Here is a 25,513-nt window from a genome sequence, read left to right on the forward strand (position 1 = left end):
GCTTTGCAAGCAAGGGAGGGCACCCAGGGATGTATTTTGGGCACTCCTTTATTGGAGCAAGTAATTCCGCTAACTCCACTTCACTCCGAAGGTCACAAGTCCCAGTCAAACTGTCACTCAAATGGAACTTTTCTTCCCCCTCACCTCCTTTTTTTTATTTTTAACTTTTTCACTTGCCATTTTTCTGTGTAGATTATTTTCTCTGTGGGAACAAATTAAAAGTGTTTGATCTTGGAAGTTCACAAAGCCCCAGGGAGGGACAGCAGTACCGCAGAGCGGGAGGGAGACGGAAGGAAGGAAGGAAGGGTTGTGTTGTTGTGGCAGAACTGGATAGCAGGACAGATCTAGTGTTTTGTCTAGTTTCCCTGGGAAACAAGTCTTATCTGCATCTCGATCCCTCTGTATAAAGTTACTACCAGTGCTGATAGGTTTCGCCATGGAAGAGAAATGCCCTTTTGTGCTTATACATGGCTTTTGATAAAGCATGAAAAAAATTATTTGTGCCTGGCATAATTACACAAATTATCCCACATATTAGAAAATCTATTATTACAATTACATGTATCTTAAATTAAGCCTATTGGGTTGCGGATATTCTAGAGATATGGAGTTTACAGGGCTCTAGTTCATGCCGGGAACTTGCTCTGAAATGAAAGAAGTTGTAAATATATAATTCTCAAACAACTCCACAGTAACTGTCAGTATCAGCATTTGTACTGTGCTCTAAGAGTGGGGGAAATTACTTCACTGTCAAAATTCAGATACTTCTAGCGATTTGGAGAGGTCTGTGTAGAGGTTGGCATCCTTTCGGCTGGAATTCCTTGCAAACCCTTTTTCTAAAAGCATCTCTGGTGCTTGAAGGTTGGGCAGGAAATATTGTGAAATAGCCCTTTCTAGCAGACTTTCAGAGCTCCTTTTTCTACCTTTGGCCATCTCCAAGAAGCAGAGCTAGAAGAAACACAATAAAGTTTATACAGCAGTTCAAAAGGTTTGTGTTTGGGCTCCATTTAAGAAGTAAGGATTTGATCTGTTTGCCAGCCAGACCTGCTTAATCTTCCCAGCCCAACTGCAAGGACTTCAATGTCAGGGTGAGGAGAGGGGAAAAAAAAAAAAAAAAAGAAAGGTCAGAGAAGGAAAACTTCTCATTTGCAGAAGAATGTTGGTTTACTGCCAATGAGCTAGGGCAAAAAGAGGGCATGAAGCGGGACAGGAGGAAAAGATGTGGCAGTCACTGGGATCCCCAAAGACCAAAGCTCTTCCCCGAGGGGCAGCGGGGCCAGGCTTGGCTCCGGGATGCCGGCGGAGACGGATGCTGGCAGATGTTGCCCGGCCTCGAACAGGGCCAGCGCAAGGCCTAGAGCCTCGTTACGCAGCCCTGTGCTCGAGCGCTAAGGCACTGACGGCAGCACGGAGCAGAGGGGCTCCCGTCCATCGCCATCACCTCCCACGTCGCATCTGCCTGCACCAGTAAGATCACTAATTTCAGCCCTGAAACTAGACAGCTACTAAACAGCTACTGGCTGAAGGCTTTGATCCAGCGCAGCACTTAAGCATAGACTTAATGTTCTGCTTGTAAACTCCTGGCTTTTCACTCTCCTACAGCCAAAGGGTGTACTTCAGAGCTGCACAGAGAGTTACCCAGAAAGTATCGGAGGAGCTTGGGTTAGGGCTGAACTCTTTCCAAAGTTTCATCCTGCATGACTGAAGAAGCTGGTCACTTCTCCCAAACCATGACGTATTACATTACCATTTTGTGGCTTTCGTTTATTCATCATTCATTTTGGTGGCTGGTGCCATCAGTATAATTCAGTAATGAGGATTTGATAGGATGCCTGTAAGAACATTTGCTGGTTATTAAAAACATGCTATAATGGCATTACCACTGACTGGCATCTACAATGAGTTATACTGATTTAAACAAAAAAAAAAACCTCGAAGTATTCCATGTCACTGGATTACGTGAGTTGAACAGACAAGTTTGTGTTCAACATTTCCTTTAAAAATTATCATTTAGGAAATGTTAAAAGACCATGAGAAAGAAGGTCTGATCTCCAGCCTGAGAAAGTGCTGAGGAGAACAAAAGACCCTTTGGAGAACTGAGAGCGTTTAAGAGAGAAAAAAAAATCAGGAGAATCTGAGATCCATTTCATCTTAATCAAGCCTAGGCCTCAAAGTGCCTGATTGAATTCTGAAAGTGAGATTTAGGAGTTTAAGTCATTTAGAGCCGAGGCACTTTGAAAAGCCCCTGGGTTCGCTCACACATTCCTAAGGCAGATCTGCACCCAGGTCGCCAGAGCCAGGCACACATCCACCTCTAGCTGCTGAAATAGTTTTTAAATTCCACCCTTTGGAGGCTTGATAAGGAACGAGGCCCAGGTTTTATGGTTAAGTTCAAGTATGACAGGTTTTCCTGAAGCTTTGCACGGTTTGCAGAGGCTCCACTTTGAACTGTTATGTTGACATAAGCCTGCCCTTGATTTGTGGATCATCTGTGTTTATCTTGATACATACTTCCTTTCAATAGTTGCCTTGCCCTTACTAATAACTGCCCTGACTACTTTAATAGTTGCTGTCTTGAGTAGTAAGCATGGAAATGTGCTCATATTCTGCTGAATCAAGACCTATGTCAGGCAAACCCACAAATTAACTCAATTCTTCCCTGTGAATTTATGTTCTGCTCTCTGCAGGCCCCAGCGTGACAGCAAGAGCAGCAAAACCAGGGGATGCTTTTCCCAGCACATAGGGCTGTCAGGCAGAGACACAACCCGTGTCACTGCCAGGTTGTGTTTGCTTTAGATTATAGCCCGGCACACGTCACGCTGGCTGGTGAGGCAACTCCTGTCCGTGAGGGATGGAGCCAGACCAAGCCCAAAGAAGGAGCTGGTGAATCAGTTGCCCAGCTCTGGCTTGGGAAATCCCTGGGACTGGCTTCACTGCTGAAGAAGCAGATGTTTCCCTCCCTTCCAGAGTTGCAGTGTTACTTTTCTTATCATCAAACCATTTCAGTGCCCGTTCACAAGTTCCTACTTCGGGCTTGCCCATAGCTGAGGTCTCAGGGTTTCGGATATCTGCCATGCTCCCTGGCATGGCTCAGTGTGCCCCCTGAAAGCAACAGCTTAGCTCCAAATTCCAGTTGCAGCTCCTGTTTCCGGGTGTCCTTTCTGGATGGAGTTCACATCCATTGAGCAGCCTCTTTTTTTTTATTATTTTCTCATACCTATCATCAAACAGGCCCCATGGGCTGCCCGCGAATGCCCCAGGTTTATAAGCCTGCATCCCAGCACTGCCAGGCCCATGGGAATTGCCCAGTGCTGGTGTCCATAAGGAATTTACAGCACCTGAGGGCTCCTGTGCCAGCATCTGTCTCCTGTGAACTGTTTCCATAGCACAGCCCCAGGTGCCGTGGGGAGCTTGAATTTCTGGCTGCTGTGAGGAGAGATTTGTTTTTCAAAACTTGGTTAAAGGAGCTATTATTCAAAATCCACTTTTACACTGGAAGGGAATTGCTTTCCCTCTCAGCTTTTATCTTCAAACTAGTCAAGTCAGCAAAAGTGCAAAGTGAAAAACATGCACCCAAGGAGTTATATTTAGAATCTGGTTAGTGCGTGTTTAACATTCCTGTCAGTGCTTACACTATTTTGCATGTCTGGGCTAGTGTAAAATTAAATTAAATACATGCAAGCATGACATTTATTATTCCAGAGCTCAGCACATAAATAACAAAACTGCCTATCAAATTTCAGTGCCATGACTCCCAGAGATGCGGCTTGAAATAAGATGTTCTTATGATTATCTTAACTTCTTCCTGCACTTCAGTAAATCAAAGAAAGGTCAATGTCGGGGACAAACTGAAAATAACAGCTCAAAAAGCAGTTTCAAAATGAGAAACCATCTTCCTTAACAGAGTTTCGTAAGGGTCTAGCATAGAGTTTCCTCATGCAAGAGGACACTTGTATCCAGGGCTTTTTAATGTACATGAGTAAGGGAAGTGAAGCTGCTTTTTGGACAGGCTGGATCTAATTTTGGATGTGCACCTGATGAAGGGATGCTCCAGGGACACCCAAGCAAGTCAGGCCCTTCTGCCTTTCAAGCTTGCTGCAGTATAATTAATCCCCCCCAAGCTCTTCTAGCCTTCTCCCCAAAATGCTGTCTCATTCTTCATCAGAAGAGGGGAATAAATGGGTAAAAGTGCGGCTTTGCGTCTACCTGTCTTGCCAATCACCATTGTTTTAGTTAATAGATACTGTTTTTTCATGATATCACTTATAGGTGGAGGAGGTAAGGCAGAGGGCACATGTAACTGCATGTCACGCAGCGTGGCAATCGCAGAGCACTCGCCCTTCCTGAATCCCAACATTATCAGTGCATTACATTTCTCCGAGGCCCAGGAGAAAAGGGGAGTGAATAGTGTTTGCTTATCTTTGTCATAAAGTCAAACATCATGTTTTGTTTAAAACAGGAATGTTTAAGTGTTCAAAATCCCTCCTACCCCCACAGCTTGGCACCTCTGTTTAAGCACAAAGTGCTCCACAGTGATAGTCCAGCTTCAGGCTTACCATTTGTTTCTAATTACTGCTTTGAACCGTTCCACTGAAATGAAATACATGCAAGTGTAGCATTCCTTGAAGCTCAGTGTTTACTCAAAGAGTTTATTACTTATTTTTACTGGAATAATACAGAATGTAGTCAGTAAGACGAGCCTTTTCCCAACTGCATTCTCTGCAGAAAGCCAAGGCAGGAAGGAAGGAGGATGAATATGTTTGAATGAAATTACAGCAAAGAGATTATTTTGCTTTCTAGACATCCACACTGCCTGGAGTTGACCCCTCTCTGGTCAGGCCAAGGAAGGCTTTAGTGCTCTTAACCCTCCCAAGGAGCCAGGTGTGTGTGTGGAGGGAGACTGTGAGATCTGCATGTCCAGCATGGGGCACACAGATGAATCCCCATCAACTTGACTAAGCCAAGGAAGAGGGAAGCACTGGGAGCAAACTGGAGATGTGCAGGTGAATCCAAAACTGGGCAGTTTGGGAGCTGCCAACAGGGAGAGATCTTGGAGCCCGCAAATTGGACTGGGGCTGTGACTGTTTCAGGCCACAGTTTCCATACAGCTTTCTGCCCTGTCCTGCCCCTGTTTAGATTAACAGCAGGGTCAGATACTCACCTGTGGGCAGTGCTATGGGATCTGAGCATTTCCCACTATCTCACCATAGAAAATGCTCTGCTTACTTTGGGGACTTGGACTTCTCAGTAGCTACCTCAGCAAAATTCTTTTTATTGGACATTCATACACAGCTGACTGCAAACCAATGTGAAAAGTTCCCTAATGGTCACAGTCCCTCTTCAAGGTAAGATGTATGTTTTGTCTAACAAACTGCTGGTTTAACTCCCTAGCTAAATGAAGCAATTTAAGACCAAAAATCCCACTTCCTCTGTTGAAGAAATCTCAGCAAGACCCTGGGTAACACCTGTGCTCCAGGCTTCCCTCCTTTGAGGAGTCAGCCAACAGTTTTTGCTGATTCAATTACTCTTTTCATGATCACGCTAACCCCACCGCAGGAAGTATGAAGGGAGACCGGCAGCGTTGGCAGTGTAACTCTGAAACTGGATCTTGTTCCCTCAGGGAAAGCCACATACCTCCACACCGGAGAAGTCATTGACGGCGTCGACATGAGAGCAGAAGTGGGGCTGCTAAGCCGGAACATCGTGATCATGGGCGAGATGGAGGGGCAGTGCTACGAGTACAGCAGCAAGTTGTGCTCCTTCTTTGATTTCGACACCTTCGGGGGACACATCAAGGTAGGGCTGGGGCCCTCTCCCTGCACTTTCCTCCCCACAGAGCCACACCTGCACACACCAAAGAAGCCAGGACGCTAAAAGAAAGAAATTCCTCGCGTCAGCCCGCTGAGCAAACAGCCTCTCCCTGAAGTGCAGCAGGTCCACCCTGCTGCTCTTCCCCCAGGTTTGAAGTGCACCTCACACCTCTACAGATGTTGCGCAGCCAGGCAGGCTGAGATACAGTCTCTACATCCCATCCCAGTTTTCCTCAAATTCTGTGGTGCTCTGACTGAGGGTTTAGATTTGAACTAGGCTCAAATCTAAAGAATTTCATGAAAAATGTTAAATGTGAACAGTTTTCCCTGCAAACCAAAGTCAGATATAGCCATGGCAGCAGTGATGGGATTACAGGGCAGCTGAAGTCCCACTTAGCCACTGTGACCCTCTTTCCCTCAATCCACACTCATGCAGTTCCTTCCATACAATGAATTTCTCCATACAATACAATTCTACAACACAATTATATTTATTTCTGAATTCCCCTCCTTCTTACTCCCAAAAGTATTTTATGGTTTCTGACTAATATTCCATTGTTCTCCAGATTGGTCTTGGTTTTAAGGCTACGCATGTTGAAGGTCTAGAATTGAAATATATGGGCCAGCAGACAATGGGACATTACCCAATTCATTTCCATATGGCTGGAGATGTGGATGAGAAGGGAGGCTACAACCCTCCAACATACGTGAAAGACGTCTCCATTCACCACACCTTCTCCCGCTGTGTCACGGTCCATGGATCCAATGGTTTGCTGGTAAGAAGTTCCTATGTCTACCTTACAGACCAAAGTACCAGCTAAATTATTTCCTTATGTCATGAATATAAGCTACTTATTTCAGGGTAATGTATTTTACTGCTACATCTAATGTCTGTTTCTTTCCCGCATCCTGATTTGGTGGAGATACATATATATATATTTTATATATATATATAAATATATAAAATATATATGTCCTAGGCATTTTTCAGCCTGTGTTAAGAATGAGGAGGTCAGTGTGGGGATGTGGCACTATCTCCTGTGTGTGTCTTTTCTCTTTATGCAGAGATGCCTGCAGACCAGCCCTTCTCTAATGAGTAGTTGAATCTATCTATAGCCGGAGAGTTTGCTATTTAAAGAGGATAATCAGAAGGTTTAAGCGTGATTCAACTTGGCTATAGTACAGGATTGTGTTTTCAGTGCCATGTGCAGCATTAAACATTTACAGAGCCAGATTTGTCAGACTTGCTCTCCAGAACAAGAAATCCTTTAAGATGTATCTATAAAATGTCATATACTTGTCAGACAAGTTGCAGTACCTAAGGATGATAAGAACACATTCAGATTATCCCCAATGTTAAGACACTGTCTTGGTGGAAAGGATGTGAGGGAAAACATTTCCGAGCTGTGCTAAAACCCTGAACATCCTGGAGACTGGCATAAACCCCCCAAAACCCCCTTGTTTCCCTTCCTCTGAAGGCTTTCTCCCAGAACACGGTTGTTCCTTCAGCGTTTCTCAAATCCGAATCAGCTCTTTTGGTTGGATTCCTCTGTTTTTCTGACAACTTGAACTTTCCATTGCTTCAAAATCATGTCTTGAAAGCCCCCCATGAGAATTTGCAGATAGGGCGTGTTGCCCAGCGCACCCACCTGGCTACAGGAACTAAATCAGGATCTAGAAACTACAGCATGGATGTTTCTAGTGAAACTGTATATCCGACCAGGTCCATTCATGAAATGAATGTGATAAAAGAGAAGTCTTTACCCATTCTGGGGAAATGTACAGTAATCTGTCCTGAGTATATGTATATGTCAGAGTTTTCCATATGTCTGTATATGACAGAGTCTTACCAGAGGACACATTATTGGCAAGTGTAACCTGGATGGTCCCTGTGCATTTGGAATTCATGACCATGTCACTGATCTGAAGTTACTCTATAAAATTGTAATAAGAGCCTGTAAGAGTCTACAGTGTTTGAGCTTTCTGGGAAGGAATATTCATTTTCATCATCTGGCTAAGAGATGACTTCTGTGCTTTACTTACTGATGAACGTTTCCTCCTTGGCTTACTCCAACAGATGGATGACTTGGTCTTACAGTCTTCTTGTTAGCAAGGACCACAGGATGGAGCCTCTGAAAGTGGCAGTACTGGAAAGGGAAACCACAGACATAAATAAAATACACTGAAGTTAAAGAGAGGACTTTGAAATTGCAGTTCAAGAAGCAGAGCAGCTTTTATCTGCTATTTATGAACCTGAGGTTCTGTTTCTGACCTTTGTCCTTCTAAGTTTTTAACATGAACCCAGAAACCTACCAAATGACCTTGACTTCTGGGGGAAAAAAACCAAAAACATCTCCCATAGAAATTATAGAAGGCATTTAAGGTCATTTAGCAACCTCCCACCTGTTGCAAAAGCACCAACACAGCTAATATATAGAGTGGAAAGGCAAAATTGTCAGGATTTATTTGTTGCTTAATAGCAAAGCTGTTAACAGTGGTACCACAAACACATTCTCTGGCTATAGAGTGGTTGCACAGCTGTTGATTAGCTGAAGGCCAACTAAAGCCCTAGTTCTAAACCTAATTTGTGATGTTAGTTCTCTGTTGGCTATTACTTGCCAACCCAAATACCCAAGCTTGGTATTTTTCTTACGAGTCAGATAGTTGAGTTTATAGAGAGAATTTGGAAATATTTCTGTCTCTTGTGCCTTCTCCAAATGACAATTGTGTCACTGTGACATGGAAATATTATAGGAATCCATGTTCTCAGGCTTTTCTAGCCAAGATGGCATGGTGAAATTTAGACAGACTGATGTAACTGATGAAAGGAGCTTGGTTCGTCTGCTGTTACTCAACAGCCACAACTCCCTAAAGGATCTTGATTCAACTCTATGTCAAGGCCCTCAAAAGACATCTTAGATTTTGGGATATACAATCTGAAATCTTGATCAAGAATTTAATCTCTGATGATTATAGTGTATTATAAGATGTAAGCTCTAAACTATACCGATAATACTTAACATATTTTTTGATTTTAACCAATTATTGCCTTCAGCTGAAAGGAAAGTTCCATTAAAATAAAGCACCCTTACCAATGTTTATCCAGTTGCATCACAGAAGAGATGCTGTAAAGGTTGCATCAGTTAAATGGCATTTCATTGCTCGGTGATAGACATCTGCAGGCAGCAGCTCCATCTCTTGATTCATCAGACCATCCCACAGCATTCTCCTCACCTTTGTTTTCCTGCTCTATTTTCCTTCCTTTCCTCCTCCTCCTGCCCTAGATATCCTCACAGGCACCAAGACAGATCTCTGATGAGTACTGCTACTATTCCCTGTATTTCCCATTAGCCTTTTACCCCCTTACTTGGGCAACTCTCCCTGTTTCTACATGCACAAGGATCATTCATAGAAACAGCAATGAGCTTTGCATCCCCCCAGGTAACAAATATTCCCTCTGAGTTTGGACAAATCCAGAACATACTTGATGCAGAATAATTTGCCTTGATGATGTGCATGAACCACTCTTTGGAAACAGGCATATCAAAATCTTTCTGGTCTATTAAACTTCAACATAACAAAGCACTAAAGGGCATATTTGACTTCAGGTCACTCATTTCAAAGTGGCTGCTAACATGGGTGTGTTGAAGTACCTGTGGAAACAGTTTAACAGATGGAAGAGGGGCATCATTTATTGTTACCTGTCATTAAAGCAGTAATTTACATACAGACTCTTCTGCTTGCTTGGCTATTACTTTTCTCCTGGTGCTTAAACTTTTCATACCCTTTGAACAAGCTTTAGAAATACACCGAAAACACTAGGAGAAATATAATGTCCTATGTATTCCTGATGCCAGAATTGTTTTTTTTCTGTGGATCTGTACAGTGTTGCTAATAGTCCCTATCCCAACACTATTTCAGCTCTATCACTAGACTGTTCTGCACTTGTCTGCAAATTCATATTCACTGTAAGGCATAGGGGGTCCTTCTGGAGAAAGAAAAATGCAGAAATTCTCACCATAATTGCTGTTTGAAAATGTCAATAATTGCACAATGTTTTCTTTATCATACATTGGCCATAAAACTAACTAGTTACACCACTACACTCCCAGGGATCAAACTTTGCTCTGATTCCCACTGTCTCAACTGGATGTTGTGTACAAGCGAAAACAGAGACAGTCATCAGGGAAGGAAATAAAATGAAGGTCAATAAATAGACAGGCAGGATCCAGCAGAGAACTTATTCATGGGATAAGAACCTTTATGAATAAGAGGTTGGGCTATCTAAGCACTACCACTATCTGCTTTTAGTAATCCAGCTATGCTATGTCAGTTGTTTTACCACAGAGGGCATAACCTAGCCATAAATTACTCAAGGCTGAAGTAAGATTCTGCACTATCAGGAAGGTTTTCATCAAATCAAAAATTAAATTCCTTGGAAAAGTGCTTTTGGAATGAGCAGCTCTTTGCTATCCAGCCATTTCAGTACTGGGCTTCTGCATGAAAACAAGCACAGGAAACTAACTTTGAGTTGACCAAAGGCAAAGTTAATCAAACAGAGGGTGGCAGACACATCAGGGCCCAGGTCCCTGGCTGATAAATCAGTGCTGCTCTGTTGGCTGTCAGGGATGAAGGATAACTACAAGTGGTTAGCTGAGGCCCTCTGCCAGTCCACATTCCTCTTTTCCTGTGCTAGGAGGTGCATTCCCCTGTGATGGTGCTCCACATGCACAGAGGTGGCTTTGCCCCAGCTATAAGCTAATCACCACAGAGCTTCATGTCCCAGTCCCGGTGCAGTGCCGTGCTGTGCTGGCTGGAAAGATTCATGGCATTAGCAAGTGGAAAGCATTTCTCCAAGGAGCGCCTTTTCATCACCTAAATGTTACAATGCCATTACTGACATGTCTTTCCAATTGTATTGTTGTTTGAGAGAAAACTAATAGGTTTAGAAGGCTATTTCTGTGCAGCTCTGACATCGCTGTGATTAAAAGACATCCTGCACATGTTGGAATATTTCTTCTGAAAGTAGGTCACTCTTCTGAAATGTTCTCCTATCCCATGAACCTTTAGAATTGCAAGGCTAGGAAAGTTCATGCTTCTAAGGAAGGACAGTTCGGTCTAGTACTTATATATTACACTTGAATAAGGAAAACTTGACCTCACAAAAGCCATCTAATTAAATCAGAGAAGTCAGCAGCAAATTTCAGTCAGGTAGTTTAATGGAATGCACCACTTTTCAGATCATTACAGCTGTGTTTAATTTACTGTGGTGACCTATGTTCAGAGAGCTGAATATTTACACTGGAGCATGGGTGATGCATAGTAGATGTGGGTGCAGATGTAAGCTTGTAATGAATTTGGCAATCAAAGCTTGCTTTCTTATGTGAAAACATATCTGTAACCATCTCAGCTCTAGTCCTGGGATTTGATTCAGAATTGGTGCTCCAACTTAGATGACAGTCTCAGTCCTGTTTACAGAAATAATTCAGGCATCTGGAAGTTGAGGTCTTTCAATGACGCCTTCAAGAATATGCTTTATTTATCCAGCTTAATATAGTCTTTTGCCTTTTGCCAATTACTCTTTCATCAGAAGCATCTATAGAAAGATATTGGTGTCAAACAAAACTCTGTCAGAAAGGTTTCCTACGTCCAAGGTTGTGGATGGGCAAAGACAGATGGGAAAAGCAAAGAGAGACTCCAGGAGAGCCAGGACTCCAATGTCTAGGACTTGGCCAGTGCAGACCTGAAATTAATTTTCCACATCCCAGACAAATCTACTAACACCTGACTTCTGAGACACAGGTTGTGTTTGAGGACTGTTTCCTAACCAGTCTTAGCCTTAGTTGTCAAAGTCATATACCTGGTCCTGAAATTGTTTTCTCAGATTTTTCACTGGGCTGATAGCTATTGTTCTGTCGGACACAACAATATTCCAATGTTAACAGCATTCAAACTAAAAACATAACAGCACTGATTAACACCAGCTGATCTGTCTCAAGGTCAGAGAAGCTTCTGTCAACAACTTGGAAAAAAAGGATCAGGTCAAAACTAAAACAAGCCAGCCTGTCTGGAAAACAACTTGTCACCTCTCTGATAGCCTGAAAAAATATTTTTTCAGGTCAGCTGCATTTTTCAAATGCATTTTACATAGCTGCTCATGTAACTACATGTGAAGATGAATAAACCCAGATGTGATTTAATCATCTCATGTCCTTCATGCATCCCCTTTCCATGTTTTTTCCGGTCTCACGCTAAGATAATCTTTGATTTGTGAAATCAAAAGACAGACAAAAGAAGAATGGAATGAGCAAATGATGACAAACTCTAATTGTTTTGAAGTCTAAGCCATTGATTAGACTAACTACTCTTAAATCAGTAATTGGTCTTGCTTCTGCTTTTGCTTGTCTACCCTTAATTCTAGAAGGTACTGGGATTCCTTTATGTTATTACTACAAGTTTTATTATTATTACACAGTACCTGAAGGGTAAAACCTGAACACAGACCTCTGCTTTGTATTTGCAGGTGAAGGATGTCGTGGGTTATGATGCACTGGGCCATTGCTTCTTTACTGAGGATGGACCAGAAGAACGCAACACATTTGACCATTGCCTTGGGCTGCTTGTGAAGCCTAGCACTCTGCTCCCCTCCGACCGAGACAGCAGGATGTGCAAGATGATCACAGAGGGAGCTTATCCAGGGTACATCCCGAAACCCCGGCAGGATTGCAGGTGAGTGGCAACCTTCCTTTTTTTTCTTTTTTTTTCTTTTTTTTTTTTCTTTTTCTTTGCAAGACTTAGCCATGAAAGGCAGCATTATGTGTATATGGTTATATAATCACCTTCAGAAGTCTAGGTTGCTTTCCCAAAAGTTGAGAACGCTGTCTCTGAAGGATCCTTCTGCTTATGTTATTTAGATGTCTATACACCTGAGGGTTAATTTTCCTTCTTAGCATTAAGTAGACTGAGATGGTGGCTGCCTCAGATATTGTTGATAAACACCTTTGCAAAGTTTAGCAATGTCTTGCACCTTATGAGGTCATTTACATCCCTAATGGCTGGATTCTTACACTTGTGCTCATGTCAAATAGTAATTAGCTTTGCAAATACACTGCTTACTTTCGCAGTCATTATTTGTGGAGAATGAATATTGCTTAATGATATGGCACTGGCATTATGCATTCATTTGGCACAGTCTACCTAAGCTGTGTAATGAAACTCAAATGGTTATACTAAATGCAGTTTATCACTGAATTAGAATTTGGCAGTAAAAGATCAAAGACTGTATATGCCTGTAGGATCTCTAATAGATTATCTCTATATAAGCACATGAAAATGCTTTGATGAGAACTTCCCAAAACTTCGATATACAACAAACCTTGAAAACTGCTGATTGCCTTTCATCTTCCTTCTTGCAAGATCCCTTCCTCTTATGTATCTTTTCAGATCTGCCAACTGAGGTTTAGGTGAGGATTATAAAAGCATTTGCGATGAGAAGGGATTTCACAAGTTCTTTTTGCAGTTCTGTTGCCTTGTGAAGTGAAAGAAAAACACGACCAACTTGGCTGCCTAGTTAAGTGTTAGAATTCCTTCTCAGAGCAAATCATGGGTTCTTCATCAGCAGTAATTTTTAAGAACAGAAATGCAAGTCAGAAGTATTACAGTAATAGTTGGTCCTGTCATAAAACATTCTAGCTCTCCTTTTTCTGATTTTTTCAGCTATTTTCCTAAAATTAAGGAACACAATCTATAGGAATATGGTAATTACTGACTGCTCAGGAAACCTATCCATTTTGTGGCACATGAGGTAGCTAATTAGCTTTCTTGTTCTTCCCCTGCCGTCCTCATTCTTCTTGAAACAGTACTACATTTTTAAAGGAAGAACCTGTGTGCTTAATGGCTCTTTCTGTGACAGACTCACCCTAGCCATGGGTACAGTGTTTCCCCGGGATGAAAGACACCCAGCCATGTATTGTGAAATCTTCCAGCAGAGTCTTTCCGGGTATCTCATCATTGTTTATCATTTGCACCTGGCTATATGCATACAGGAGAGCTTCCATGGTGGAGTTTGTCTTGAGGCCAAAGAGCAGTAGGGCTACATTGAAGCTGCTGGGTGAGAAGATCAATTCTGCCCACAGTCTGCATTTCTCTTCTCTGATTTAACACTGTTATGGTTGGAGGGGGGAAAACGTACTCCATAAAAGCTTAATTTCTGACCAACAAATGTCAATGAGAGAATTTCTGGAATCAGACTTCCATCGTGAAGATGAGACAGATGGAAATTGGTTGATGCATAACAACTACAAATCTTTAAGGGTTTCTTCTATTTGGCAATGAACTCAATCTTCTGAGACTATCAATATCACCCATTCTGTCCTCCAAATAAACTGGGGTTTTGTCCAAAGAAACATATTTTTAGCTTTTACTTTGGCAAGGAAAAGGTGAAATTCATGCAATGCTCTTTTTCACATCTGTGTTTGTTTATAAATTACACTTCATGTCTCCATTCATAAAATAAGAGTTAATCAGCCATTGCGCTCATTTTCCACTGATAATTCATTTAATAGTCAGAGGTCACATTTCGTATCATTCTGAAGACTGCAATAAGAAAAAGTGCTATGAATGAGCTGCAGAGGTATTCTGAAAAAGACGACTTGGATGTGCTCTGTCTATCTTTATAAAAGAATTCAAGGGCTGACAAGAAGAAACAGGTTGTGCCAAATGACACGGGAACCATTCCAGTGCACACGACTCCAAGGAATGAGCATGGACGGGGTTGCGGGACACTGTGGAGACATGACGGGTTCAAGACCCTCGCCTAAGACCTCCGGAAGGTCCTCCACAGAGAGTTTAAAATAGGCATAAGGGTTGGATAAGTTCATTTCTGACAGGAAGGTGAATCTCACCCACAAGATTTAGGGAGCAAGTCTGCCATCTTTTAGCACTGAATATTTTCCTCTTGAAGTTCATTTGCCCATCAGTTAATGAATATTGTATGTCACAGGATGGACAATGATGGATTGATCCCTCTTCCTTGATGTGAGTCTTTCAGTTAAGTGTCTTTTATGTGCATTAGGCAAATGGAGTCCTTTTGTCCTGAAAAAAAAAAAAAAGCATAGGGAGTGGAAGCAAATGAAGATGATGAATCACAGCAGCTCCTGGATAGGGCATACTTGGAAAGCCCTTGAAAACAATTCATGGGGTCCCTTGATTAAACAAGTCTCTAATGAACCTGAGGGCTTATTTGGGGGCAAGGTTCTTTTCTGTAGCTTGTGCAACAACATATTTACCTTATCGTAAAATATAATTGACATCTGACAGCTTCATAGCAGGCTTGGAATTGCTGTAGAAATTCTTTATTTAATACCTGGGGTTTTAAAGATAAGACTATGTTCTCTGTCAAATACAGAGGACAAATGTGGTGTGAGAGGAGAGAGAAAAGAACCAGTCCCTTTTCCCTTGAGGCAGAAACCCTTATCTGGGGAGTTATCATACCTGCTTGTGCCACGTGGGGTTGATCATGGACTCTTGTGTGTGTGCTCTAGGTGCCATTTTCATGTTATTCTTTGTGTTTAGTTTAGTTTTGTTTTGTTTTGTTCTGATCTGCAGTGCTGTATCCACCTTCTGGATAGCCAACCCACACAACAACCTTATAAACTGTGCAGCTGCAGGATCTGAAGTGAGTGCAGAAATTTCTTAATTGGTAAAAAAAATCAGAACTGTAATAGCCCTGCAAGGCTGAGATTCTTGCTGGAATAAAACTTGCAACAGCTCAAGCATTTTTGAAAGTCCTAGATCAAGACACATGTTAATGTAGCCCATGCTGCCAATAAAAAATAATACTTTTCCTTCTGCTCTGTACTTCCTGTCACTTGCTGTTTCTAGACCTGGCCTGCTTTAACAAAAATTCTATATTTACACAGGGTGCAGCCTGAATAAATTAAATAAATTTGACTGCATAGTCTCAGTGAAGACTTTGGCAATGATTCTGTTGATTGCAGTACAGTAATGGTGCTCTGAAACGTCAATCAGCATTAATGCTAATTCCACAGGAATTCTTGGTCACGTTAGGAGCTTTTATTTTTCTGCTAGGACAAATAAACAAGCAAACCAAGCCTTAAACAAAGAGTCTTTCCAAATCAGTGATAGGTGGGCGTCAGTGTATGTCTGCTATGAATTTTGAAAGACTTGCTTACAGCTCCAATACAGATGATAGAGCTTAAAGCATCTTGAAAACACTGGTCAGGTTTGTGCATCATGTGTATGTGTGCTACCCCTTCCATTGCATGTGATTATGCAGGTCAATGCTGCTAGCTGTGATTTGACCTGAAATCGTTTGGCTTTTGCTTTGTGTACTCACTGATAAGTCCCTTGGCTCCCGTAAACTGGTGAAGTTCAAGTGAAGGCTCAAATGTGTGTTGTTTTTTTTTTTTTTTTCTCCCAGGAAACAGGCTTTTGGTTCGTTCTGCACCACGTGCCCACGGGACCCTCGGCTGGCATGTACTCCCCTGGCTACTCAGAGCACATTCCGATGGGGACGTTCGCCAACAACCGCGCGCACTCCAACTACCGGGTGAGCCTGCACGCAACGGGAATGTTTCTCTCCAAAAACCACCCTTCTCTCACTCCAGCTTTTTGCGTCTGCAAGCAATTAATGCCTGGGCTTTTTGTTTCACCCAGAGTTCCTGCAAGTTCATTTGTGTCTGCGAGCAAAGCAGCTAGTATCTGGCACAGGAGCATCGAGAGCCAGTGCCGGGCTCATGGGCACTGAGAGGAGGCTCTTCCCTTCCTTCGGTTCTCTCTTTGCTTCTGCTCTCTTGAAATAGTGCCCCAGTAGCATCTATTGGCAGTGTGTCTAATTACAGACCTCAACTGCCAATGTTTGCAATTAACTGAATGGCTTCCAGGGGGATAAATAAGGGCCAAGCTGCCTAATCACCTTCTCCAGCTCTTATTTTTCCTTAGTGTGCCGCATTGTGGTGCTGGCTGGGAAGAACTTGTGCTTGCATCTGTTACCCAGTGCTTTGGACTGCTGCAAGCTGTTTATGTGTATGTGAATAAGCAGAGCTACAAGAAAGGTGCAATTTTGGGAAATCTGAGGCAGTCTGGATGGGCAGGGGATGCCATGGCAGTGTGGGCAGTTTTACATGTTGCCAGTGGAAGCAGTTTTTAGGACCATGTGAATGATTCTGGTTCAGAGCAACTGGAAACAGCACCTGGAAAGAGAACTGCAGCATATATAAACATACTCTAACATTGCATTTCTCTTTTCTTCTAGGCTGGGATGATAATTGATAATGGTGTTAAGACTACTCCAGCCTCAGCCAAGGATAAAAGACCTATTTTGACTCTGATTTCTGGGAGGTAAAGTGTTTTGCACAATTTGCTTTGGAAAAAAAAAAGGAATCTCTATAGCAGCAACTGAAAGCTGTGAAGTTGCTCCCAAGGAAGCTGATAAGAACTGTTGCAATGTCTCTGTGGTGGGACCATATCAAGCTTTCAGTGTGGAAAGGTCTTCGTTTAGATTTATCACTTCCTAACTTGTGCCTCCCCTGTTCATAGAATCATAGAATGCTTAAGGTTGGAAGGGACTTCCAGCACCCACACTCCTCTATTTTCATCCTTGGTTTTTAGTTCTGAGCTGGGTTGAGCTGTCATGGATATTATATCTGATCTAAGGTGGTCTACTAATTCCTTTGTAGATGAACAAGAAAATTAAATGTCTGGTCAGCAGCCCTGCTGGGCACAACTTGCTGCAAGAGTTTCCCAGGACTAGGAAATTAAATACTTCTTGGCATAACTGTAAAGCTTCTTCATTTCTTCAGGCCCTGCTTGGACAGGGAATGCTTTATGATGGAGCTTACACTTTAATGCCCAGTTTCTGCTTAGTTCCAAATCTGATGCTGTAATAATAATTATAATTGTGATTGAAAGCTTAGAGCAGCCCTTCATCCCTGCAGATGTGCAGGGCCTCTGTGCACCATAACAGAACCATTCAGAAATACTAAAAACTACTCTCCAGAGTGTATCGCATTAGTGTATTATATTAATGTATCACCTTGGTGGCTCCCAGGAATTCCCACTCTCCTTCCCACGCCGCTGATGCTGACTCCAGAGAGCAGGCTGATGTCAGCAAAGGCCTTCTTGAGAGCAAAGTTTAATAGTGTATGGGTTCCACTTGTACCCTTTTATCTCATTAGAGGCTGAGTGTGCTTCTTAGCTAAGATACTGATCCCAGAGAGAGAAAATGATTTAAACATTCTCATGTTTCATAGTTTTCATTCCTAATAGGCCAGTTATCTGCAGTGACATCCAAGCTGCATTGCCCCGGCATTGCTTTCAGGACAAAGCTCTGTAAAGAACAGCAACCCGTTGGAGATGTCTGTGCAGAAGGAGGGAACAGCTGCCTCTTCTTCCCTTTCCTCCCTTCCATCCCTGGGGCTCGGTGTGCCCACATGGCTGCAGTCACACACTGCAGGGACACTGTGCTGGTGGGATGTTCTCCCTCCCAAGGGAATGCAGACAGCCTTTAGGGGCCACTGGTGCCCTTTGTCCTGTGACACACGTCACCCATGTGCCCAGCTTCATTGCTGATGCTAACAGGCCTTCAAAAGTCAATATTATTCATATTATTCTAGTGTTTTAATAATTATATAAATTAATTCAATAATAAAAATCTGCAGTAAAATAATAAAAGTAAATGGTAAGAAATTAAATTATTATGAGAAGCCTGCTTTGCCAGCACCTCCAAATGCTCTTGGGAACCCCGTGCCACTTTTCCCCAGAGCTGAACATGCGCTTTGGGTAACTGCCTCTGCCGTAGGCGCGGTAAGTGATTACAAAAGGCCATTTGTGCCTTGCCATACAAGGGCAGGAATGACCCCTGGAAGCTAAGCAATTTATAATACAGTCATGTTTATGCTTGGCAATTACCCTGCAGGTTGCAGCTCAGGTTATTTATACCACTGTGCACTTTTTGTATGTCAGGAATGAAACAGTGAATAGCTGCCCTGGCCAGGGAAGGCTTTGAGGAAGGCTGGACAGCTACAAAGCTGGTGAGATTACTCTGCATTCAGTTATAGCATTAAATACCTGGGCTATATTCTGCACCCTGTAGCATTTATCTGGATTTACATGTGTGTGACTGAAACTAGAATCCATCTCAAAATATCTGTATTTAACAATATCTGCAGAATTCACGAGGGCTGATACTAAATCTCTCACTAGAAGCAGATTCATCCTGATGAAGTTGCCAAAGTAATATTCATTTACTGGAACACTATCAGCCTGATGCTCAGTTTTATATTGATATGATGGTTTATTAAGCGTAGCAAAATGCTATTGAATATCTGTTAGCAATTTGACAGCTTGGCCTCACTACCCATTTGTTAGGAATGAATTTTAATCTCTGGACTATCCGTTGCTGGCACTGAGTTGGATACTCATTTGTCAGGTTTTCTGAGATGTGTTGTATGGATTTAAGATGCACCTTGAACAGTGAAAGGGAGAGCTACCGCTCAGGACTGAGGAAATGACAACCAAATTCAGCTTTACTGTGGAGCACCAGCTCCTCAATGAGGTCCTGTCACTCAGTGGTGGCCGACAGGCAGCAGCTGGGGGATCACTGTGTGGCAGCTTCCATTCCTAGCTGCCTTTTCCCTTCATCAGGCCAATGTTTCATCGCATGTGAGAGCTTCAGAGCTAATAAATCTCATGTGCGTGTCCTGGGCAATGCGTAGCAGGAATAGTGAAGGAGGAGGAAAAATTGCTAGTGAAGCTCATTGACACAGTATAGCCAAGGATAAGGGCTAAGAATGCTCAAAAGGGAAAAAAAATGAGAAGATATTTATCTAGAAAACATGAATATGCTGAAGGATAACAACAAAGGATTAAAAAAATATCCCAGTGTTTTGGGAGCAGTATAAACTTCCCACGCGCTCAGCAATTTGTCAGCCATACAATAACGGAAAGGCAAAAGGAAACTTGGAGCAAGTCTCCCACCAGCTCCCCAGCCTGGCCCGTCCTTCCCTTGGCGTTTGTGTCTGGCCGTTGCTCCCCGTGCTACCTGACTGGAGGGGCTCTTGTCCTGGAGCTGCTCCCGAGTGAGCAGAAACCAGACGTTCAACAAGTGGCTGTGGAGCGGGGCTGTGCGCTGAGCGTGGTTGCCTTCCTTCACCAACGGTTTCTTCTCCTCTTCTGGTTGCAGGTACAGCCCACACAAGGATGCTGATCCTTTGAAGCCCAGGGAACCTGCAATAATTGAAGGCTTTATTGCCTACAAGAATCAGGATCACGGGGCCTGGCTGCGGGGTGGAGATGTGTGGCTGGACAACTGCCAGTGAGTTTTGCCTTATTTCAACTCCAGCAGTTCAGCCTGGTGTTTATGGCAAGCACAGTAGTTGGTCAGACTATTAATATCACTTTGCACCTTTCACATGGACAAGATTCCAGTAAAGATGAAACATTAAGTGGGCACAGGCATTATTTTACTCAAACGAAACCTGTTTTGTCTGAACCAAAGATCCCTCATACTGTTTTTCTGTGTAATTCTGACCAGCATTCAAAATTGGCAACACACATGCACACACACGTGCAAATACCTAAATAGTCTTTACATGAAAAATGAGGTGTTTTAAAAAGAAAGCAGCAAAATCAACCACCTGCCCTAGCTAAGCCTGGTCACAGATAAATTTTATGTGGCTTACTGTTGTGCTGAATAAGCTGGTCCTGACGAAGCAGACATAAAACTATGCATCACAGCAGCAAGTGAGGGAACCTGGGCAAAGGCATACTGTGCACTCTTTGAAGGCTGCATCCTGGCCTGGTCAGAACGGATATTTGCTTTACACTTGGAAACAGCTATATTCTACAGTTTCTTTCCTTGAGCCAGACTATTGATATCAACCTTGAAGAAAGAAGAGGAAAGAAAGGGAAAGGCTACTTTACAAGGCATGTTGTGATAACCCTAGTAAGAATGTCTATCACACCACTACATAGTGTCCAATTGCAGGCCCAAGGTGGTGAGCCAAGCCTCTTGAAGCACCCAGTGGCTAGAAGCTGGTTTTAGCAACCTGTCAGGTTGGCAAGAATGAGGAACGCAGCAAAGTGGCCAGAAAAGTAACACCAAGTCGGCTTTTTGTTTATGCTGCCTGTGAACTTCTGAACCAGAAATGTCTGGCATTCCACAGGCACCGAGCGCGGCTCCTGCAGCTCCATCACATGGCATGTAGACATCTGTGCTGCTCTGAGTACTGAGGTTACTAAAACACTGCGTACATTGCTCTATTTTATCAGTTTCTAGCAGTAAACCTGAAAGCGTATCTGAATTTGAGGAAGCAGCCATCAAATTGTAATTGTTTTTATAGTCACAGTGATTTCCATTTCTGCTGCTGCAGTAAGACTTATGTATTACATTAACAAAACAAATGTTCATGTCATGTGCAGAATATAAAGCACACCGTACGTTTGTGGGGCTGGAGAAATAACAAGCAATAACATAGTGTGTAATGGGGCTGCCACCTAGAGACAGAAGCGGGACAAGACAGCGCTGGGTGGGATTCTGCTCCTGGCTCCACACTGAGGTTTTGGCTGTGCAGGAAAGGGCAGTGCCGGAAATGTAAGAATGACAGCGCTGTGCAAATACCATCAAACTGGCACAGACTATCATATTAACTCAAGCTTTCCTGTAAGTCGGGGTTGGATCAGCATATATATACATAAGTTGGAGCTGCATTTGTGGTTTTTCTCCAGTAAAAGCTTTGGAATTTCAACAAAACCAGAATATTTTAATCTTTTATTTTTTTTTAAGTTAGGAATCACTGACATCTATCTTCCTGACGGTAAAAGAGAAGCCAGACTCAACCGCTTATGTAACATTTCCACTTGTGAATTTATTTCATGGAAGTAGTAGTGTATGATACATAAACACAGGGAATCATAAAAAGATGTGCCTAGGGCCAAGCATTATGAAATAAAAGAAGTCAGTTGGAGTGAGAGATAAGCATTATCTACCAGTGAAAAGAGCATTAACATTAGATACAGCAAAAAGGCCTTATCAAGCAAGTGAACTATCCCCAGTAACCCAGACTTATCCTCAACTGGGAGCTAGCAAACAAGAGCAAGACTGCGGCTTCTTATGATTCATACTGCAAGATCTTCCAAAATGGATCTTCCAAAGCTGTACAGAAACAAATCTACAAAAGCCTGAGATGCCCCGTGAGAAGTCTTTTGAATTAAGCCCTGATGCTCTCCACAGGATTACATTGGTTGCTCTATCTGGAGATGACTTAAAAAAAAATCCATCTTTTCTCTTCTTTTTGCAGGTTTGCTGACAATGGCATTGGCCTGACCCTGGCAAGGTAAGTGTCACACGCCGTTGTCCTGCAAGCCTGTACATGCCAATTCGGCATGGTATGAGCAGCCCCTTCACCTCCAACCCTTCCCTCCTAGTGGTGGAACCTTCCCTCATGACGATGGATCAAAGCAAGAAATCAAGAACAGCTTGTTTGTTGGTGAGAGTGGAAATTTGGGCACAGAGACTATGGACAATGAGATCTGGGGACCTGGAGGCCTGGATCACAGAGGAAGGACCCTGCCCATTGGCCCGTAAGTTCGGCTCAGCACACCACAGCATTCACTGTTTCTACTCAGTTCAGACTTTAGCCCAGTGTGGTGGCTTCCTCAGAGCTGTTCTATTTAATAACAACTGCACACAAAAGATTTGGTTTTATATCTCCCATTCCCAAAGTCCTTGCTGTGCAGCCACTGCTGGCAGATACATATTTGTAGTCTGCCAATACAGTGTCAGAATCTTTTCTCTCTCTTCCCATTTGCAAACAAAGTTCATAAGCCAGCAAAGGAAGTATGCCCTAGCTGGGCAATTTTGTACATGTTGTCAGCAGTGACTGAGTAAGGCAGCAATCTCTATCAAGATTTGCTGCCAGAAAATCTTGTTGAAGCCATACCCTGGGTTTGGGCTAAGCCAGAAGTGGTGATAGGGGTCCTTAAAGTGATTCCTACTATTGCTTCTGTGCTAGAAGACTCCAATGTCTTTGCTAAATAGTTTAGATACAGCCAGCACATTCTGTGGGTGCTCTTCCTAGACCTAGGCAGATTGGTCTGCAAGTGCAGTAATGCTCTGTTGTTATCCCTAAAAACGTGGTTATCCTAACAGTAGCCTTACATTGAACAAAAAGCACAGCTGATATTTTTCTGTAGAATTGCACTCATCAGCTTTGCTTCTTGGTGCAGAAAGCCTGTTAACCACCTCACTAATGGAAGGATGATATAGGATTTTGCTTCTAACATCCATTATGTGTATCTGTGTGGGTAGCTACATATATTGTATATAGAAGCTCAAAAAGACCAACACAGATAATTCTTGTCTAGGGGAAACCATTTATATGAGGAAGGGATCAACCTCTGATTGATTGTAGGTGAAATTTGAAACACTGTATATTAGTCTGCAAAGAAGTTTAAGCATCATATTCGTTTAATGTGTCAAAAGTGACAAAAGTACCGACGACTTTATCTTGCGACTAATACTAAAAAAAAAAAAGGGCTCGCTGGCCTGTCCTCCCTCAACTGTTTTCCATACAATGGATTGCAAGATCTTTCCTTGTGTTTGCCTTCATTTTTATTGCAGATGAGTTGTTCTGCTTCTCCCCAGGTTCCTTTGACAGATGTGCTGGGACCTCTTTCAGACCTGCCATTACTCAGTCCTAGGAGCCTGTGCAGATCTGATGAGTTTCAGGTTTCACTGCTGCAGAACTCATTTGTGATGGCAAGCATGAATTTATTCATTTTTAGGTGAATGCCTTGGCATTGCTCTAAGTTCCTTCCCTCGAGGAGTACAGACTAAATAAAGATGATCTTTTCAGATACAATAGAACTTGAACTGAACTCACAAGGATAAGAGGATTCCATACACCTAAAAAGAAGAGAAATCCCTCCTCTTCCAAAACATTAACTCAAGAGTCATCCTAAGGGCTGAGAAAAATTATAGCAGCTGAGAATCAAATGCTACGGGACTGTCTAGAATAAATTCTCAACCTCATGCTAATGAGTCCTTACCAAGTCTCTGCTTCATCCAACTGTTTTTAGGAATTTTCCCATTCGAGGGATTCAGTTCTATGATGGACCCATCAACGTTCAGAACTGCACATTCCGCAAATTCGCTGCCCTGGACGGCAGGCACACGAGTGCGCTGGCGTTCCGGCTCAATAACGCCTGGCAGAGCTGCCCCAACAACAATGTCACCGACATTCGTTTTGAAGACGTCCCTGTGAGTAATTCTTCACACCAAGGCTTTTGCCATTTGGTTTTGAGCACAGTGCCATGTGAAAAGGGTATAGCAGCCTTTGGAAAAAAACAGCTAAGCAGTAGGAGCCCATTGTCTTGGCCAGTTGAATGAAGAGGGCATTAGCTAAGAAAGATAAAATTGGATGGATGAAATAATGAGCAAATCCACATCTCTGACAGGTTTGTAGCAAGCCCGAAGCAGGCGTTAGTTTCAAAACACATTGAAGTCCTGATTGTTTAAATCTCTGTGTCTCAAAAACTTTTGAAATAAGGAGAAGAATCTCCTTCAACAGGAGCATGATATGAAAGTGGCAACTCAGGAATGTCTGTTGTGGAAGGTCTAACCCAAACAGAAGCAGAAAATATTGATTTGGAGAAACAGTCAGTGAAACTGAGCAAATGTTGGGTAATCCTATCATCCTTCAGAATGGTAATTCTGTGGGTAATATTTCACTTCTACAGACATAAATGAGAGCAGAACCCAGCCAAAAAGAATCTGCCAGATTTTGAATTATAATAGAAACTTCTGGATGGTTGTCTGAACCCATCCTGGCTTCTTTGCTTTTGAGTTATTTGGGAATCTTCTTCTTGTGCTAAGTGGTTGCTGAGATTCACCTCTAGCAGTTGTTAAATCCAACTGTCAAACATGATAAACAAATAAATACAGTGGTTGGGACTGAAATGATTTGAGTTGCTTAAGTTAAAAAGCTAGCAGACTTGCTCATATGTCAGGAAAAATGCTGACTAGCAATTCATGTACTAAATAGGATGGGAAAGGCAAAAGTTCCCTAAAAGTGTTGCCAGTCACTCTCTCACATTGCATCAGGCAGGCTGGTGACATTAGTTTTATTTTCACTGGATAAAAATATCATTCAGAAGTTGCCTGAGCAGCTATTTCCCAGGGGATGTCATTGATTGTTCCCAGCAACAGTTTGAATTTATGTGGCTTTGCAACCTTAAAAATATATTAACCAACATTGAGTGAAGTGGTTTTAATGAAATAGACTTGTCTCCTGAACCTTTCTCCAGAATTTTAAAAGAAGCCTCTCACAGCTGAAGCTGAAATCCTTGTATTTTGAACCTTTCCCTCATCTCAGCAGGAAAATCTGTCTGCTCAGGATGACAAATCAGATTTTTTTTAAGGGCATGACCCAGCTCTATGTTGACTTCTGGCTTTATGAAGAGGCAATGTGCAGACAAACGAGAGACATTCTTAATATTCCTGTACCGTATTCCTGATATTGATGTTCCTACCAGCTGACGACTAACTGTTGAGTATGTTTTTGGTGCATCCATCTTTTGATGCACTCTTTCAGAAGCTCACACTTTTATGGCCATGTAAGTGCTATTTCAAAGCACTCGAAACTCTCCTGACTTCATCTGGAGTTGCTGGATCTTAGAGCCTT

The 25,513-nt window shown here is 42.6% G+C and overlaps 1 protein-coding gene across 1 annotated transcript in view; it reads left to right on the forward strand.

Annotated features, from left to right (window-relative positions):
- The window catches only part of CEMIP (cell migration inducing hyaluronidase 1), a 51,622-nt gene that overhangs the window by 16,411 nt on the left and 9,698 nt on the right, over positions 1–25,513 (forward strand). Inside the window, exons 11-20 of the mRNA XM_010214145.2 lie at positions 5,621–5,796; positions 6,377–6,586; positions 12,334–12,539; positions 15,417–15,486; positions 16,252–16,380; positions 17,086–17,171; positions 20,014–20,145; positions 22,130–22,165; positions 22,257–22,412; positions 23,910–24,090. Of these exons, the coding sequence (XP_010212447.2) occupies positions 5,621–5,796; positions 6,377–6,586; positions 12,334–12,539; positions 15,417–15,486; positions 16,252–16,380; positions 17,086–17,171; positions 20,014–20,145; positions 22,130–22,165; positions 22,257–22,412; positions 23,910–24,090 (1,382 nt within the window). The remainder of the gene's footprint in view (positions 1–5,620; positions 5,797–6,376; positions 6,587–12,333; positions 12,540–15,416; positions 15,487–16,251; positions 16,381–17,085; positions 17,172–20,013; positions 20,146–22,129; positions 22,166–22,256; positions 22,413–23,909; positions 24,091–25,513) is intronic.

The sequence above is a fragment of the Tinamus guttatus genome, unplaced genomic scaffold (assembly GCF_059628265.1).
Source record: "Tinamus guttatus ecotype Peru unplaced genomic scaffold, ASM5962826v1 Tinamus_guttatus_pri_ptg000004l, whole genome shotgun sequence".
Lineage (NCBI taxonomy): Eukaryota > Metazoa > Chordata > Aves > Tinamiformes > Tinamidae > Tinamus > Tinamus guttatus.